At 52.8% G+C, this 18,556-nt stretch overlaps 1 gene segment (V, D, J or C); it reads left to right on the plus strand.

Moving 5' to 3' along the window:
• Positions 1-2,656: 2,656 nt before the first annotated feature.
• LOC142304341 (Ig kappa chain V region Mem5-like) overlaps positions 2,657-18,556 on the plus strand; it is a 163,333-nt gene continuing 147,433 nt past the window's right edge. Inside the window, 2 exon segments of the V gene segment in view lie at positions 2,657-2,721; positions 2,819-3,117. Of these exon segments, the coding sequence occupies positions 2,667-2,721; positions 2,819-3,117 (354 nt within the window).

The following is an 18,556-nucleotide window of genomic DNA, read 5'->3' on the forward strand; positions in this document are numbered from 1 at the left end:
ATATGAAGGACCCCATGCAGCTTTTTTTTATAATTATTTAAATAAATAATTTTAAAAAACAGAGTCTAATTTTCCCAATTTTGATACCCAGCCAAGATAAAGTGGACAGCAAGGAGCTGGTATTCTCAGGCTGTGGAGGCCCATGGTTAGTGGACCCTCCCAGCCTAAAAGAAAAGCAGCCTGCTGCTGCAACCGAGTTGTCACATCCATTAGATGCAACAATTCCGACACTTTACCCGGCTCATCCTGATTGCCGTGTTGCGCTGGAAAAAAAACAACAAAAAACACTTCCTTCTGCAATTTAGTGACCCAAAACACCCCTGCATGGTCAGACATAATCCACAGACACAATGTCCCATGAAGATCTCTTTTCTGCTACATCTGAGGTCGCAATTAAAAAATGTGACTGATCACTGCCATGTCAGAGACACACTGATGGAGCTGCACATGTGCTAGATTACCAGATTAGGCAATGTGTGCAAATTGTGTATTTGGGGGCAGAGGTTTCTGCACCAAATCTGCATCTCCTGGCAAAAATAAAAACACACCAAAATACATTCCTTTTGATGCTGTTTTGTTTGCCAGCAGATGCAGATTTGGTGCAGACATGTCTACACCACAATACTTAAAGTGTATACCCAGTAATCTGGCATTGAGTTCAATGACTTCACTTGAGGTTACAGCTGGGGTTCCCATGGTACCCCAGATGTGACCTAATGTGAACTGACCTTATTGAACTTAGTGATCTCACCAATGGTGAAGTCATTTAACTTAATGCCGGATTACCAGATTAGGCAATGTGTGCTCATTGAGTCTTTGGGTGCAGACATTTCTATACCAAATCTCTCTTGGGGAAAAAAGCACTGATACCGCATGTGTTTTGATGCGGTTTTGGAGTGTTAATTTGCCAGGAGATATAGATTTTTTTCAGAAGTGTCTGCAACCAAATACTGAACATGTGCCCATAGCCTAAGTCGGTAATCTGGCTTTGATTCAATTATTTCACCTGAGGTGAGATCAATGAGTTCAATGAGTTCACCACAGGTTAGCTCACCTCAGAACACAGCTGAGGCACAGTGGTAACTGCCAGCTTTGATGTCAGGTCAAGTCCGATACATCACCGCTCACAGCTGCAGCTCCGTCACTGTGTCCCTGATGACGCAGTGAGTGGTCACATTTTCTAATGTGACTATTCACTACGAGCTCAAAAGTAGCAGGGCTGAAATCATCGTGGGACCTCATGTGTCTTACTTTGGACCTGCAGTGGTGTTTTGGGGGTTAATATATTGGAGAAAGAAGGTGTTTTTTTCTGTTTCTTTTTTAAATAAAGGATTTTTCTCTGTGTTTTGTGTTTATTTCTTTTATCTTACACAGGTAATAACTTGGGGTGTCCCATGAACCCTTTCCCATTACTAACCTCAGGCTGTAGTTAACCCCTTATATTACACTGATTGCCATAGCTCCAGGGCAATTGAGATGAGCCAGGTAAAGTGCCAAAATTGTTGCATATAATGGATATGATAAATTCAAGGTGGCTGCTGGCTGCTATGTTTAGGCTGTGAAGGGCCCAATAGCCACATGCCTCCCCAGTCTGAGAACACTAGCCCCCAGCTGTCTGCTTTATCTTGGCTTGGTATCAAATTTGGGGGACTGCACGCTTTTTTATAAATATTTGTTTAAAATATAAAATATAATATAAAAAAGCCGCTTTGGTTGCCTCATATTTTGATACACAGCCAAGATAACGAGCAGATTGGGGCAGCCTTTAACAAACTGCTTTATCTGTGCTGGTTATCAATTTAAAGGGGACACGTCGTAATTTTTTCAAATTAGTTATTTATTGCTCCACTCCACAACCAATCAGAAATGCCAGTACACCAGCATTGTGACTGCAATCACTCACAAAGAACTAAACCTCAATCTATACCCATAATCAGCGTAGGGTCATAAATGCCAGCACAATTTGCCCAAAGGGCAACTAGAGGTACCCTAAACTAAAGATTAATAAAACTTAACTTTTAGTCCTCACAAATTAACACAGATCAATCTAAAATCAGTAGCAGGTAGAGCAATCAAACATATACTAAATCACGTACAGTATCCGGCCACGAATCGGACATGAGTAAGTGAACAACTGTCCTACAATAATTGTCAGAGTGATATTGCCCTACCCTGTCCAATTAAGGCCTATAGAAAGGCTATAAAGGCTATAGCCTTTGCCCCCTGATGAAGCCAGACATAGTGAAACATGTTGGGGAGGCTATTAGTTAGCCTTTCTTTTCTTTTTGTTTAGAGTTGATTGTATTGGAGACCGACCACTGCTGCTAGACACCAGAACATGTACTGGACTTACAAGCTCTTTTTCATTAAGCTTGTAAGCACGGTTTTGAAAAGTGGCTTTAAATATGTTTCTGAGAAATATAGGAGTCGGGACATCACTGACGGTCAATGTACATCTCAGGGTAATGATTGGTGATTCTCTCTCTGCAGAAAATGTGTGATTGCAGTAAGATCCAGATCACTGGTCGCTTACACACGGCACAATTTACATGTCTCATGTTTTACATCTCTGCTCTCAGGGGACGTCTCCTCCAGGGATTACAGCTGGTATATAGGAGACATTGTGCAGGTGACATCTCTATAGTCTGCGTCCATCAGTCCCGGAGATGACGATGGGTTTACAGGGAGGTTTACTGGGGGTAATTCTTCTCCTCATTCATGGTGAGAGGTTCATGAGATGATGGACAGGACAGTAGAGAACACAGCACAATGAGGCGACATTAACACTAACACTTGTGTTTTCTTTCTCATTCCTTAGAATCCTGTGGACAAATCACAATGACCCAATCTCCAGATCTCATCACTGTGTCCCCGGGAGAAACAGTCACCATCTCATGTAAGGCCAGTGGTTATGTACATGGCGACTTACACTGGTACCAACAGAAATCAGGACAACGTCCAGCACTTCTCATCTATAGTACAAGTAACCGATATACAGGAGTCCCAAACCGGTACTCTGGATCCGGATCATCTCCTGATTTCACTCTTACAATCCAAGGAGTGACAGAGGATGATGAAGCAGAATATTCATGTCAGCAGGCTCAGAGCTATCCTCTCACACAGTGATACAGAGCCGTACAAAAACCTCCGTCCTCATTTGCCTCCATAGAAGAAGCAGTGAGACGTGATATAGATATAAATATAACACTGCAGGTGATAATCACACAGAATTTCCTGTTATGATGTCTGATTGCTCCCATCAGGCTTTTCTGCCCCTGGCTGATACCAGAGAATGTCTGACACTGGATATAATACAGATATAATATGAAATGTCCCTCTGACGCTGTGGCGCCCTGGGCAAGCCAGGACGTCACAAGCACAACACCAACACACCCCACACTCCCGGTCAGGCACACCGAAGTCAGACAAAAACTCTTGTTGCCTTCCTCCAGGGGCTGATGTCCACACCAGGGGGTGGAGCCAGGCGGTTGGTCTCCGCCCACCGAGGAGTTCACAGTCCTGGAGGCGGGAAAACAGATCAGTTAGAGTGTAGTTTTGGAGGAGAAAGTGAGAGGAGGTGAAGTAGCAGTTGAGCAGTCTGAAGTTGGTCTGGGTGTGTGGCCCGGACGGAGCAGCAAGGTTGGCAGACGGTGGTGACCGTCTGCAGGAGAGGCCTATTGGAGCTAGCCGTAAGGACCGTGGACGAGCGGTGGCCCGGCGGTACCGGACTGGTACGGAAAGAGAAGCCAGCACCATCCGGCAGGGGCTTACGGACCCTGAAAAGGCTAGGAGTCGCCGTGAATTTGTCAAATCCGTTAGCGAAGGGAACCTCCTGGGTTTCCCAGCAGCCAAGTCCCGACAGAAGGCAACAGTCCAACCGTGAGAGGGAAAAACAGCCACCGCCAAGACTACAGTTCCCAGGGCCAGAGCCTGTGGGCAATAGGGGCTCCTTCAGCACCCATCCAAGCTGGGGGAGCGGGTTACCAGTGGGAACCCATTGGAACCAAACATTACACAGGTGCAGGGAAAGGCAGTCATCATCCACCTGCCGGGAGCAGAAACCACCGCAGCCGTCTGTGGGACCCGTCCATCCAGCCGTGTGTTTTACCGAGAACTGTGTCTTCATCATTGGCTGAGTGAGTACCACCATGCCGTGCGGCACAGCGCTGCCCCCGCGACCCTGCACCTCACCAGGCCCCGCAACCCGCCTGCAATCCATCCTACCTACCCCTCACCGGGCCCCGGGACAACCAACCCCCTACCCACAGAGGGGAGAAACAACAACCAAGCTGCTCCCTGTCATCGCTCCCGGGATCCCCGTCCAGAGCAGCGGTGGTGTCACAATCTCACCACAACTGTGGGTGGCATCACGGACAATATCAAATCCCCACAATCAAAACCCCCCATTTCACTCACAGGCGAGGAGCGCCGCTCGAGTCCCCGGGATCCGGCACGCCGCTCGAGCCACCACCGAGTGGCGAGCAAGCAGGCCGCAGCAGAGCCGGACCCGAGCAGTGGGTGAAGCGCAGCGCGCCCTCCTCCACCCGTGACAACTTGGCGTCACGAACAGGATCTTATCGCTCTGCTGTCTGGTAGAGGTGCGCCTTGTGACCGCCGGAGGTGTCCGGCCGAAAATTTGGAGAAGCCGCCATCTTGGGCGCGAAAAATTCCCGCTCGGGCGTCTCCTCGAGCAGTGGAGGTGCGAAGGCCTAAACCCCGCCCCTATAGAGGAGGAGCCAAAAAGAGACTAATGGGGACGGAATGGCGGCTGGCCGCATGTGAGCACGGCTATAAAAGCAGGGACGCCAGGACTATGCAGCGGTACTGGGTTCCTGGAAGGCACCATTGCTGAGATGTCCAGTCCAACTAACCACAGCGAAACCCCCGCGCCCGGCACAGCGGCGTGGGTGGAGGACTGGACCGCCCCGCTGAGTCACCGTCTGCAGGCCCGCATGCAGCTCCTCCTGGAGGAGTGGGAGGCCGACATGGCGGACGTGGTGGCTGCTATGCAAAGACGTGAGGTGGAGGAAGATTTGTAGGAGCGGGTAAGAGACCCACGCCCCTGTATTCCCGAGGGATTGGCCACTGCGGCTGAGGGGCCCGGCCTACACCCGCTCACCCTGCTGCCTCCCCCGCTACCCGCGTTAGTCGCTGCCGCCCCGCCACTAGGCCCGCTACCACCGTAACCGGTAGCGGTACCCTGCCCGTCCACCCAAGCGGACCAATCGGCTGCAGACGCCCGGGGCCGCCCTGAACTGCTTCCCCAGGAACCACCAAAGCCGAGGCCCCTTAACGAAGATGTGTTGGAGACCCCGGCAGTGGTTGCGCCATGTTCCGGGCCCGGAACCGTGGCATGAATGAGGGCCAGAGTAGTTGAATTCAACCAACGTCAACAGAGTCAGATATTCCTTATGATGGAGCAGTGGACCTGTCGCGGGCGGGGAGGAGGGTGTCGGCACACCGCGCTCACCCCCTTCTGCTCGGGTCCGGCGGCTGCCGCTGCTCAGTGGTGGCTCGAGCTGTGGGCCGGATCTCGGGGGTTTCTCGAGCGACACTCCTCGCCCGTGAGTGAAAGGGGAGATTTGGGATGTTGGGATAATGTCCGTGACGCCACCCACGGTTGTGGTGATTTGTAGCACCACCGCTGCTCAATACGGGGATCCCGGGGATGGTGAGGTGGAGCAGCTAGATGTTGTGTTGCCCCTCCGTGGGTAGGGGTTGGTGATCCCGGGGCCCGGTGATGGCTTGTAGGGTGCTGGGCCTGGTGGGCGCAGGGACGCGGGGGCAGCGCTGTGCCTTGCGGCACTGTGGTACTCATTCAGCCTGAGACAGTGACACAGTTCTCGGTAAACAAACGGCTGGTTGGTCGGTCCCACGGACGGCTGCACTTGTTCACCCAGTCGGTAGTGGTGATGTCCCTTATCCTTGCACCTAAAGTTGTCTGTTGGTTGCGATGGGTTCCCACTGGTAACCCGCTCCCCGGCTTCAAGCTGGGCCGGAGGAGCACTACTCTTTGCCCGCAGGCGCTGGCCCTCAGAAACTGGTGCCCTGGCGGTGGCGGTGTCTCTGTTGTACAGGTTGGGCTGTTGCCTTCAATCGGGACTTGGTTGTTGGGGGATCTACGTCCCCTTCACTGACGGATTTGGCAAATTCGGCGACTCCTAGCCTTGCCGGGGTCCGAGAGGCCCCTGCCCTGGTGCTGAATGTCCTTTGGTACGCTGCTCCAGACCGCCGGGTCACTACCCATCCGCGGTCCTTCCAGGAACTTCCAAACGGTCACCCCTTCAGACAATCACCACTGTTGCTAACCTTGCTGATTCCGTCCTGCACACAGCCGGACACACTACAAGCTTTTCTTCTGTCACTGTTCTTACTTTCTTTCTGCTTCTCTTACTCCTCCTTTACCACTTCCACTTTACTTCACTACTTTTACTTCCCTAGCTCATCTTAGCTGTTTACTCCTTCTCGTCCCTAGCTTGACTTCACTCGAGCTCTTCCCTGAACTGACTGCTGGTTTTTCCCTCCCGCCTCTAGAGCTGTGTCCTCCTCGGTGGGCGGAGCCAACCGCCTGGCCCACCCCCTGGTGTGAACCCCAGCCTCTGGAGGAAGGCAACAAGGATTTTTGGTTTAGCTTAGGTGTTCCTAACTGGGATGTAGGGTGTGTGTGTGCACTGACCTGTGACCCCTGGCTTGCCCAGGGCGTCACATTCCCCCTTAGCAAAATCCAGACCGTCCGCGGGCTGCCGATCCAACACCAGTTTTATTTTTTTTTTTTCTGTGAAAAGGGGATAACAAGGTTAAAACATAACATAAAGACATTTTTAATAAATCTTCCCTTACGGGAGGCACATTTCTTAAACGGTTTCAACGGTTTACGGTTACGGTTTCCGCTCTCTCCCACCCAAGTAACCTGGCCCTGATGCTGCCCCTAAAACCCAGGCAGCACCCCTTGACCCACAGTCCAGCACACGGTACCCGAGCGGGATCTGTCCTTCCCCTCCAGAGGGTAGCCACCGGTCCCTTTGGTGGCTGGGCCCCAGCCGGCTCTGCTGCGGGCCCTCCCTCCAACCTGCCTCTCCGGAGGCGGCATGGCGGAAAACGGTACCGGTAAACAACTATTTACATGCCACTAGCGTCTGTGGTTGCCCTGCAAGTTCACGGGCTTGTCCATGGATAGTTCCCATGCAAAAACATTTTAAACGGTCCCCACGGGGACAACGGTGGCGGCTCCGGCCGGTTGCAAATCACACTAACAATCAGGTAAACTTCGGATCATTTTCTTCTTATCATTCTTTAACTTTCAAACTCAAACTTGAACTCAATCTTACTGACCCCTCTTACTCACAGGACGGTCTCCCTGTACCTAAGTGGGGGTCTACCTAGGTTGGGACGGGTGGACCTTCGGGGCCCGGTGTCAGTGGGGCTAGGCAATGGGGTAGAGGGAACAATCGGTTCCTCCTCCCTGCTAGAGTGTGGGGCAGGCGGAGGTATAGGGGAGCTGGGTACAGGTTCCTCCCTGGGCACTGGCACTGGTTCTGGCTCACGGTTGACCGCTTCCACCACTTCTTCATCCACGGGTTGTGGGAACAGTATCACTGGAAGAATCACCGTGCCGTTCTGTGTAGGCCAGTCTGCTGGGAAGTCACCCATTACAGTGTGGATTACCTCTGCTGCCTTCTCTGCTGGGGGAGGAACCGGTACTTCAGCCATGGCTCTCAATGCTGGTGGGCACCTTTTTAGATGGTCCCGGGAAACTGTAGCCAGAGTACCTCCTTGGTCACGACTGATCCGGTAGGCTTTCCCATCTTCCCATTCTGTGGGTTGTATGACGTATGGGGTCTGTTCCCACTGATCATCCAGCTTGTGGGTCTTCCTCTTCCGCTTTAACACCACATCTCCTGGCTGGAAAGGACCCGCAGACGCCTTCTGGTTGAACCGGTGCTCCTGATGTTCACGGCTTCGACTGAGGTTTTTCTCTACGTACTCCTGAATTTGCCGGTATTGTGCTCTCCTCCGACTCTCCCACTCAGCCGTCGAGGGGAGCGCTTCAGGGGCTTCCAACCCCATCTCCAGGTCCACCGGCAGGCGGCCGGGCCGAGCCCTCATCAGATACGCCGGGGTGCACTTCGTCGAGCTAGACGGAATATTATTGTACATGTCGACCAAGTCGGGTAGCTTTTCTGGCCACAGGTTCCGTTCCTCCAGCGGTAGCGTCTTGTGAAGTCCCAGGACCAAATGGTTCATTTTCTCACACATGCCGTTGGTCTGGGCGTGGTAAGGAGTGGTCCGAATCTTCTTGCAGCCGTACAACTGGCAGAACTCGTGGAACACCTCTGCTTCGAAGGCCGGGCCTTGGTCAGTTAGCACCTTTTCTGGGTATCCATGGGGTCGGCAGAAATAAGCCTGGAACGCTCGAGCAGCAGTTCGTCCAGTTAGGTCCTTAACGGGGACTACCACCATAAATCTTGAGTAGTGGTCTACAATGGTCAATGCGTAGGTGTACCCACTTCGGCTGGGGCTGAGCTTGACATGGTCTAGTGCGACCAGCTCCAGCGGTTGATGGGTGACTATTGGGTGCAGGGGCGCCCTCTATCTGGTCTCGTCCTTTCTCCTCAGCGTACAGGGACCGCACTCTCGGCACCAGGCTTCCACCGATTCACGCATCCCACTCCAGTAAAACCGCTCCCTCAACAGCATCTCCAGCTTTTCCCACCCGAAGTGCCCAGCACCGTCATGGTATGCCCGCAGGACAGTAGCCACATCAGCTTGAGGAACAATCAACTGGCAAATCTTCTCATGAGTCTTCGGGTTAATCAGCTCGTGGGACAGCCTCCCTTGGTGTAGGTAAAGCCGTTTCCGTTCCTTCCACAAGCGCTGGGCTTCGGCTGGAGCAGCAGGGTCTATTCCCATACTTGGCAAGGGACGCGAACACCTCGGCCAGGTGCTCCAGATGGGCTTCGTACGTCTGGGAATAAACAATCACATCATCCAAGTACAACAGGACGGTCTCGAAGTTTAGATGTCCCAGACAGCACTCCATCAGCCGTTGGAAGGTTCCTGGGGCGTTACACAGCCCGAACGGCATACTGTTGAATTCGCAGAGCCCCATCGGGGTGGTGAAGGCGGTTTTCTATCGATCTTCCGGGGCCACGGCCACCTGCCAGTACCCGCTGGTGAGATCAAGGGTAGAGAAGTAGTTTGCAGTTCTTAGTGCGGCCAAAGACTCTTCGATACGAGGCAGCGGGTAGGCATCTTTATGGGTTATTTGATTGATCTTCCGGTAGTCCACACACATCCGCATGGTACCATCCTTCTTCTTAACCAGTACCAACGGAGCGGCCCAGGGACTACAGCTGTCCCGAATAACCCCTGCCTCCTTCATATTTTTCAACATATCTTTGGCACACTGATAGTGTGCAGGGGGAATAGGTCTGTACCTCTCCTTGATCGGGGGGTGTTCACCGGTGGTGATGTGGTGCTGGACCCCTTTGATCTGCCCAAAGTCTAGCGGATGTTTACAAAAAACCTGTTCATACTCCTGCACCACCCTGTGGACCCCTGCCCTGTGATGTGTAGGGGTGTCATCAGTGCCTATATGTAGCTGTTGGTGCCACTCCTTTGCCTCCCCTTTGGGCGGTGGAGTGCTAGTGGTAGGTGAGAGTACTGAGGGACTGGCCTCATGGATGGTGTGAGGGTCTAGGGTGAGCAGCTTGGCAATGGTGGCATACCGGGGAAGCCTGACTTCTTCCTCTCCACAGTTCAACACTCTCACAGGCACTCTCCCTTTCTTTACAACCACCACCCCTCGGGCGGCCATTACAGTGGGCCAGTGCTCAGAGGGTATGGGCTCCATCATGGCCGGGTAATCACGTCCCTGAGGCCCTACAGCTGCCCTACACCAAATCATCATCTCACTCCTCGGGGGCACAGTCAAAGGAGCTACATCCATTACTCTCACTCCACCAATCTCTCCTCCTGTTGAGCTTACATGCTGGCGGTACATCAAGGCTCGGATCTCATGCTGCACAGCTCTCTGCCGGCTCCCTGCCGCAGTGGTGGCCAGCTGTTGCAATAGGACCAACACATCAGTCATACAGTGCTCTATCACATTGGTTCCTAGCACTATTTTCGGGTTATGATCACTGGGTTCATTCATGATCACAATCATACCCTGATGTTGTAGTTCGGCTTGCCCCACTGTCATGGCCACTTGTTTATACCCCACTTGGGTCAGTGGGAGTCCATTGGCAGCAATTAGTGTTATACTATTATCTGGGGGTGCCAGTTCGTCTGCTCCCCAATACCGCTGGTACAACGTGTAGGGTATGGTGGTTACCTGCGATCCAGTGTCCAGGAGAGCCATCACCGGTATGCCGTCCACAGCCACGGGGATGATGGGTCGGGCCCCGATGTATCGGTCTCGCCAGTCTGGGGGGCCACGATGTTCTACTCCTGAGGATTGGCCCGGGGCCCCAGGGGTTGCTCGTTTAACGGGCACTGTCGGTAGTAGTGACCAGGCTTACGGCACTTGTAACAGATTGGGGGTCTGCTTCGCGGGATATTAGGGCTTCTCCGTTGCATCCATGGGACGTCTTCGGGGCTGTCAGCAAGCTGTATTTGTGCGGGAGGCTGGGATCGGGTCAGAGGTTGAAGGGCAGCAAGGATCTTGGCGAGGTCCCCGTCCATGCGACGGACCCGAGCTGCCAGCTCCTCCACAGTGTTGCTTGGGGCTGCAGGTATTGCAGGGGTCGGTGGAGCGGGAGCCACCACAACGGGGGCCGTCTCGATGGGCCATGGGGCTGGCTCCAGGACTTCAGCAGCTGGGGGCTGTAATGCCTTAATAGCCCGTTCCTTCAACACAGCAAAGTCCACATCGGGGTGTTCTAGGGCCCACAGCCGGAGTTGTTTGCGATCCTCAGGGGACTTCATTCCCTGCACAAATTGCTCCACTAACATCTTATTGCTATCCGCCTCATTGATGGGGTTCACCCGCTTTAGCGTGCGGAGGGCGGTTTGCAGACGTAAAGCATAGTCCCGAATGCTATCCACAGTCTGTTGCCGGCACTGATAAAACTGCATCCTCAGCTCAGCTTCAGTCCGGGTCTCAAAGGCAGTCTGTAGCTTCTCAAAGATGGCGGCTACAGAGAGTCGGTCCCCCTCGGCCCAGGTCTCTGCCTCCTGCTCCGCCGCGCCGGTTAACTGGCCTAGCACTACCGCCGCACGTTGCTTATCGGTCAGGGGGTACAATTCTAGCAACGGGTTAAGTTTTTTCCGGAAGACCTGCAAAGCGTCAGGTTTCCCGTCATATTGCGGTAGCCAGGTAGCTCCGGGCGCATAAGGCAAGGAGAACGGCATCACCTGAGCGAGTGTGGGGGCCACGGCACCTCCTGCGAGTGCAACCGGGGCCTGGGCAGGCCCATTCCCATCCGCGGGTGCCGCTGCGGCTGCGACCGCCGCTCCTCCAGCGGCTCCGTCGGGCGCAGACATCTTGTTTCCGTCCCCCTTAGCTCTTTCCGGCCCCTCCTCTCTCGAGGCGGGGTTTTGGCCTTCGCGCCTCTGCTACTCGAGAAGACGCTCGAGCGGGAACTTTTCGCGCCAAAGATGGCGGCTTTTGAAATTTTCTTGCCGGATACCTCCGGCGGTAACAAGGCGCACCTCTACCAAACGGCAGAGTGGTAGGATCCTGTTCGTGACGCCAAGTTGTCGTGGGCAGGGAGGAGGGTGTCGGCACACCGCGCTCACCCCCTTCTGCTCGGGTCCGGCGGCTGCCGCTGCTCAGTGGTGGCTCGAGCTGTGGGCCGGATCCCGGGGGTTTCTCGAGCAACACTCCTCGACCGTGAGTGAAAGGGGAGATTTGGGATGTTGGGATAATGTCCGTGACGCCACCCACGGTTGTGGTGATTTGTAGCACCACCGCTGCTCAATACGGGGATCCCGGGGATGGTGAGGTGGAGCAGCTAGATGTTGTATTGCCCCTCCGTGGGTAGGGGTTGGTGATCACGGGGCCCGGTGATGGCTTGTAGGGTGCAGGGCCTGGTGGGCGCAGGGACGCGGGGGCAGCGCTGTGCCTTGCGGCACTGTGGTACTCACTCAGCCTGAGACAGTGACACAGTTCTTGGTAAACAAACGGCTGGTTGGTCGGTCCCACGGACGGCTGCACTTGTTCACCCAGTCGGTAGTGGTGATGTCCCTTATCCTTGCACCTAAAGTTGTCTGTTGGTTGCGATGGGTTCCCACCGGTAACCCGCTCCCCGGCTTCAAGCTGGGCCGGAGGAGCACTACTCTTTGCCCGCAGGCGCTGGCCCTCAGAAACTGGTGCCCTGGCGGTGGCGGTGTCTCTGTTGTACAGGTTGGGCTGTTGCCTTCAATCGGGACTTGGTTGTTGGGGGATCTACGTCCCCTTCACTGACGGATTTGGCAAATTCGACGACTCCTAGCCTTGCCGGGGTCCGAGAGGCCCCTGCCCTGGTGCTGAATGTCCTTTGGTACGCTGCTCCAGACCGTCGGGTCACTACCCGTCCACGGTCCTTCCAGGAACTTCCAAACGGTCACCCCTTCAGACAATCACCACTGTTGCTAACCTTGCTGATTCCGTCCTGCACACAGCCGGACACACTACAAGCTTTTCTTCTGTCACTGTTCTTACTTTCTTTCTGCTTCTCTTACTCCTCCTTTACCACTTCCACTTTACTTCACTACTTTTACTTCCCTAGCTCATCTTAGCTGTTTACTCCTTCTCGTCCCTAGCTTGACTTCACTCGAGCTCTTCCCTGAGCTGACTGCTGGTTTTTCCCGCCTCTAGAGCTGTGTCCTCCTCGGTGGGCGGAGCCAACCGCCTGGCCCACCCCCTGGTGTGAACCCCAGCCTCTGGAGGAAGGAAACAAGGATTTTTGGTTTAGCTTAGGTGTTCCTAACTGGGATGTAGGGTGTGTGTGTGCACTGACCTGTGACCCCTGGCTTGCCCAGGGCGTCACAGACCAATGAGGTGGAAGCACTGGTTGCGACTGTCCCGATGTATGCGATGGGAGCCAGCATGATGGAGCCGACGGGCGACCCACGCCTCCATGTCCCACAGGGACCGGCCACTGCGGCTGGGGGTCCGGTCCGGTTTTGGCTTTTGCATCGTCCCTGCCATTACCTACGGGGCGCCCCAACGTTGATCGACCTGATCTGCTGCACCGTGCTACAGTAGTGGAGCCTGGTGTGTCGAGGACCGGGGACCCTGAGACTGCGGCAGCTGGCGGCAACCCGCCTGACTCAGGAACAATTGATAATGACTCCGGCCCCGGCGCCGAGCCCACCTCAGAGTTCGAGGGGGCGAGTGAGCGTCCCCGCTATGAAGGGGACCCAGTGGTTTTCTATCGCCCACGCACCGATGGAAATGGATACCAGGCACCCCTCTCTCAACAGGCCTGTCACTGCATGTTTGACCTGCTGGTAGCAGAGGACGAGGCCGACACCGAAGAGTCTGAGCAGTGATGGCAGCGGAGCCCTGCTGCAGTGTCCCCGTTGGGACCACCAGTGTTGCAAGTAGCATTAAGAAAATTCTTAATGATAAGTGAATGATTACCGAGAATGTTACCTGATTGACCAACCTTGATTAGAACCGGTCGTTGCCGGCAACTGGTCCCCATTGGGACCCCTTTACACAATTGCGTAGGAACTACTACGGACAAGCCCGAGAACTAGCAGGGCAACCACGAACTTGTGGTTTGTAAATAAAAATGTTTTTATTGGCTATACCGTGACCGCCTCCGGGGAGGCAGATTGGAGGAAGGGCCCGCAGTGGAGCAGGCTGGGGCCCAGCCACCATCGGAACCGGTGGCGATCCTCTGGAGGGGTTCAGGGGTCCCCATGGAGGCGGGTCCCCTGAAAAGGACAGAACCCACTCGGGTAACTTGTGCTGGACTGGGGTCAAGGGGTGCTGCCCACTTGCTTAAGGGCAGCATCAGGGCCAGGTTACTTGGGTGGGAGAGAGTGTAAGCCGTTACCGTTTGCAGCGTTTAAGTAAAAGTGCCTCCCGATGTGGGAAGAAGTTATTATAATTGTAATGTGTTTTACCGTTTATCTTTTTCAGTTGTGAAAATAAAACCGGTGATGGACGGGCAGCCCGCGGACGGTCTGCATTTTACTAAGGGGGAATGTGGCGCCCTGGGCAAGCCAGGATGTCACAAGCACAACACCAACACACCCCACACTCCCGGTCAGGCACACCGAAGTCAGACAAAAACCCTTGTTGCCTTCCTCCAGGGGCTGATGTCCACACCAGGGGGTGGAGCCAGGCGGTTGGTCTCCGCCCACCGAGGAGTTCACAGTCCTGGAGGCAGGAAAACAGTGAGAAGAGTTCAGGAGTAGTAAGTGAGAGCAAGTGAAGTAGCAGTCGAGCAGTCTGAAGTGAGTCCGGGTGTGTGGCCCGGACGGAGCAGCAAGGTTGGCAGACGGTGGTGACCGTCTGCAGGAGTGGCCTATCGGAGTTTACCGCAAGGACCGTTGACGGGCAGTGGCCCGGTGGTACCGGACCGGTACACAAAGAGAAGTCAGCACCATCTGGCAGGGGCTTACGGACCCCGGCAAGGCTAGGAGTCGCCGTGAATTTGCTAAATCCGTTAGCGAAGGGAACCTCCTGGGTTTCAATGTAACAGCAAGGTCTGACAAGCAGACAGATAATGCCCAATAGTCCAATTTAAGGTAAGCAAAAGCAGGGACTAAAACTTAACATTTAATATATATCATGATAAAATCAATAGTTCATTAATGCAGTAAAAATATGCCGTTTTGGCAACAATAAGGAATAGTCTCACCCAGATGTTTTCAGGGGTAAGATGACACACCGATCCAAGGTTGATCACAAGCCAAGGGAGAACGTTTCTTGGTTTAATTGCATGGTTGCGGGGCAGACAGCTCACTTGGGTGCTGCCCTTGTCAGGGCGGAAGTATAATCACGGGGCATGACAGGGGTTTTTGTTTATCTACCTCCCGGCGCCTTCTCCTGATTCTTCCGGCTTGTGATCAACCTTGGATCGGTGTGTCATCTTACCCCTGAAAACATCTGGGTGAGACTATTCCTTATTGTTGCCAAAACGGCATATTTTTACTGCATTAATGAACTATTGATTTTATCGTGATATATATTAAATGTTAAGTTTTAGTCCCTGCTTTTGCTAACCTCCTGGGTTTCCCAGCAGCCAAGTCCCGACAGAAGGCAACAGTCCGACCAGAAGAGGGAGACACCGCCACCGCCAAGGCAACAGTTTCCCAGGGCCAGCGCCCTTAGCCTAAGGCCCCTTTCACACGTCAGTGATTCTGGTACATTTGTGCTTTTTTTTAGGCCCCTTTCACACGTCAGTGATTCTGGTACGTTTGTGTTTTTTTTTTAAACGTACCAGAATCACTGACATACGCAGATTACATGACATATGACATACGCATTATAATGAATGGGTCTGCTCGCACGTCAGTGATTTTTCACTGCACGTGTCTCCGTGCGGCGTACCCGCGTGTGCGTGATTGCCGCACGGAGACATGTCCATTTTTTTCTGGCATCACTGATGTTCCACGGACCACGCAGTGGTGTGGTCCGTGAAACAGGTGCCAGAAAAAAACGTGCTTTTAAAATAAAAATCATTTTTACTCACCCGGCGTCCAGCGATGTCCTCTGCAGCCCGTTCTCCCTGCTGCTTCTGAGCCGGCTCATTATTGTCGTGCATATTCATAATGCGCGACACAGCCAACCTGGAAGCAGCTGCTGCAGGGGTCAGCGCCGGCCGGATGCTGCACCGCAGGAGCGCTCAGCACCATGGAGAGCGGGAGCGGGCGCAGGTGAGTTGATTACTAAGTGCAATCACGGGCCACGGAGAACGGAGCCCGGATTGCACTTAGACAACCCACGTGTGCCGTTATTCACGGCACACGCAGGGACATGTGCGTGCTTTACACGCCAGTGAAAAACGTCACTGTTTTTCACTGACGTGTGAAACGGGCCTTAAATATGTATTCACCTGGGGTGAGCACATATTTAACTCCTTAACGACCGCGGGCAGTAAAATTACGTCCTAAATGTCATAATGTTACTGCCCGCGGTCTGCCGGCAGCATCATGCTGCGATCGGCACACATCTCAGCTGATTTTCACAGCTAAGATGTGTGCCTGCTAGGCACAAGCAGAATCGTTATCTGCTCGTGCCGATTAACCCCTTATATGGCGCTGTCAATATGTGACAGCGCCATTATAAGCGCGACCGCGGTAAAGTTTTACTTACCGCCCGATACCGGAAGTCACGTGACGTGATGTTGTCATGGTAGCACAGGGTCATGTGATGACTCCTGTACTACACATGACTTGCTTTCACTTTCGCTGTGCCCTGAGCACAGCAAAAGAGAAAGAGCGCGTATCTGCTGTTTACAGCCTTGTAGCTGTGATCAGCAGATACTGCAGAGCGATCAGAATGCTGATCGCAATAGCCCCCTAGGGGGACTAGTAAAATAAAAAAAAAAAGTTAAAAAAAAAGTTTTAAAAAATTAAAAAAAACCTAAAAGTTCAAATCACCCCCCATTCGCCCCATTGAAAATTAAAGGGTTAAAAAAATAAAAAATATACACACATTTGGTATCGCCGCGTTCAGAAACGCCCGATCTATCAAAATATAAAATAAATTAATCTGATCAGTTTACGGCGTAGCGGCAAAAAAATTCCAAACGCCAAAACGACGTTTTTTTTGTCGTCACAACTTTTGCGCAAAATGCAATAAGAGGCGATCAAAACGTAGCATCTGCGCAAAAATGGTACCGTTAAAAACGTCAGCTCGAGACGCAAAAAATAAGCCGTCACTGAGCCATAGATCCCGAAAAATGAGAACGCTACGGGTCACGGAATATGGCGTAAAACGTGCGCCACTTTTTTCGGACAAACGTCCGATTTTTTTTTACCCCTTATATAAAAGTAAACTTATACATGTTTGGTGTCTACGAACTCGCACTGACCTGAGGCATTACACCCACACATCAGTTTTACCATATAGTGAACACAGTGAATAAAATATCTCAAAAACCATAGTGCTATCGCACTTTTTTTGCAATTTTTCTGCATTTGGAATTTTTTTGCCGTTTTACAGTACACTATATGGTAAAACTGATGGTTTCATTTAAAAGTACAGCTCGTTCCGCAAAAAATGAGCCCTCACATGACCATATTGACTGAAAAATAAAAAAGTTACGTCTCTCAGAAAAAGAATGGCGAAAAAAAAAAAACCGGAAAGCGAAAAATCGGCCGGTCGTGAAGGGGTTAATAGGGATTCATTTAGTATACAAAACATCAAGGCCTTTTTGGAGAGCGGAGCTAAAGGAGCCGGATCACCAAAAAGAGTCAGACTGCCCATCACTACTAGCAATAATCCAAGACTATGAGGGAACACCCACAGTGCAATCAATCAAGGTCACGTGGCTGCAGTTAGAGGACATCTGAGTAACATCACGTCAACATCCAGTGCCCAGAACAAGGTAAGATGTAGAGATTGTTATTTCAGACCCAGCATCAGCTGAAGGGGAGAGCTAGCGCCACTCAGATGAACGTTAAGTATTTAAAAGTAACCGGGAAAGCGCTCACCTCAGGCAGAAAATGTGTAATGACCAGAGGTCCGAATGAGAAATATCATAACACTCAGTTTACTGAAAATGTGGCACCCCAGGGTTCAGTTGCCACAAATATACCTGTACCTGGGACAGGGAAGGATCTCCACATCAGGTAATCCCACAAACAACACTTCCACTCCAAGCCTGGAGGGGGAGCTCTACAAGCCGAGTTCAGGTGAAGTCCCCTTTAAATCCAGGTTTGGAGGCGGAGTCAGAGAGACAGTTGACAGTTTGAGTTGAGCTCGAGCGAGGAGAGGGAAGACATCAAAATGGAGAGGACTGTGCTTCGCCCTCATGAGTAGCTGTGTGACAGACTGAGGGATCCAGAAGTGAGGCAGAAGAGGAGTGACCGGGGAGGTGGAGCCAGACCGGTTCATCCCCGAGGAACAGCGCTGATTACCGGACACCGGCGTCCGAGATTGTGAGGGATCTAATCTGCCCAGCAATAAAGACTGGAGGCCAGGGAGACTCCAGATCTCCTGGCCGCAGCAGCACCTGAAGGCAAAGCCGCTACACAGAGCTTAGGGACCGCAGTGAGTACAGCAGTGCCCCTTAGAGAAGCTCCCGCCGCCTGCAATACAAGTGAAGAGAGAAAGAGAGGGACAAGGTGTAGCTCCTGGCAGCCTAGTACCAAGGAGAATGAGAGAAGTGAAAACAGGGAGCGCATGTGAAGAGTCTCAGGGCAGGAGTAACGGTGAGACCGGTAATTAAAACTGCTCACCTGGAGTGGTTGTGCAGCCCTCGCGAGTGTAATGTTCTGCTGTCAGGAGGATTATCCGTAAAATCCTTCCAGGGAGACGGATTCCTGTAAGCCTGATCCAGCCGCGGGTTAGTGGAGGGAATAGGTGTCCAAAAGGTCCTGGTTTTGATGAGGCCTCCGTTTAAGCAGCTCTTGCCATGGACCCCCGAAGGGGGAAATAGGTATCAAT

The sequence above is a fragment of the Anomaloglossus baeobatrachus genome, chromosome 1, assembly GCF_048569485.1.
Source record: "Anomaloglossus baeobatrachus isolate aAnoBae1 chromosome 1, aAnoBae1.hap1, whole genome shotgun sequence".
NCBI classification, from domain to species: domain Eukaryota; kingdom Metazoa; phylum Chordata; class Amphibia; order Anura; family Aromobatidae; genus Anomaloglossus; species Anomaloglossus baeobatrachus.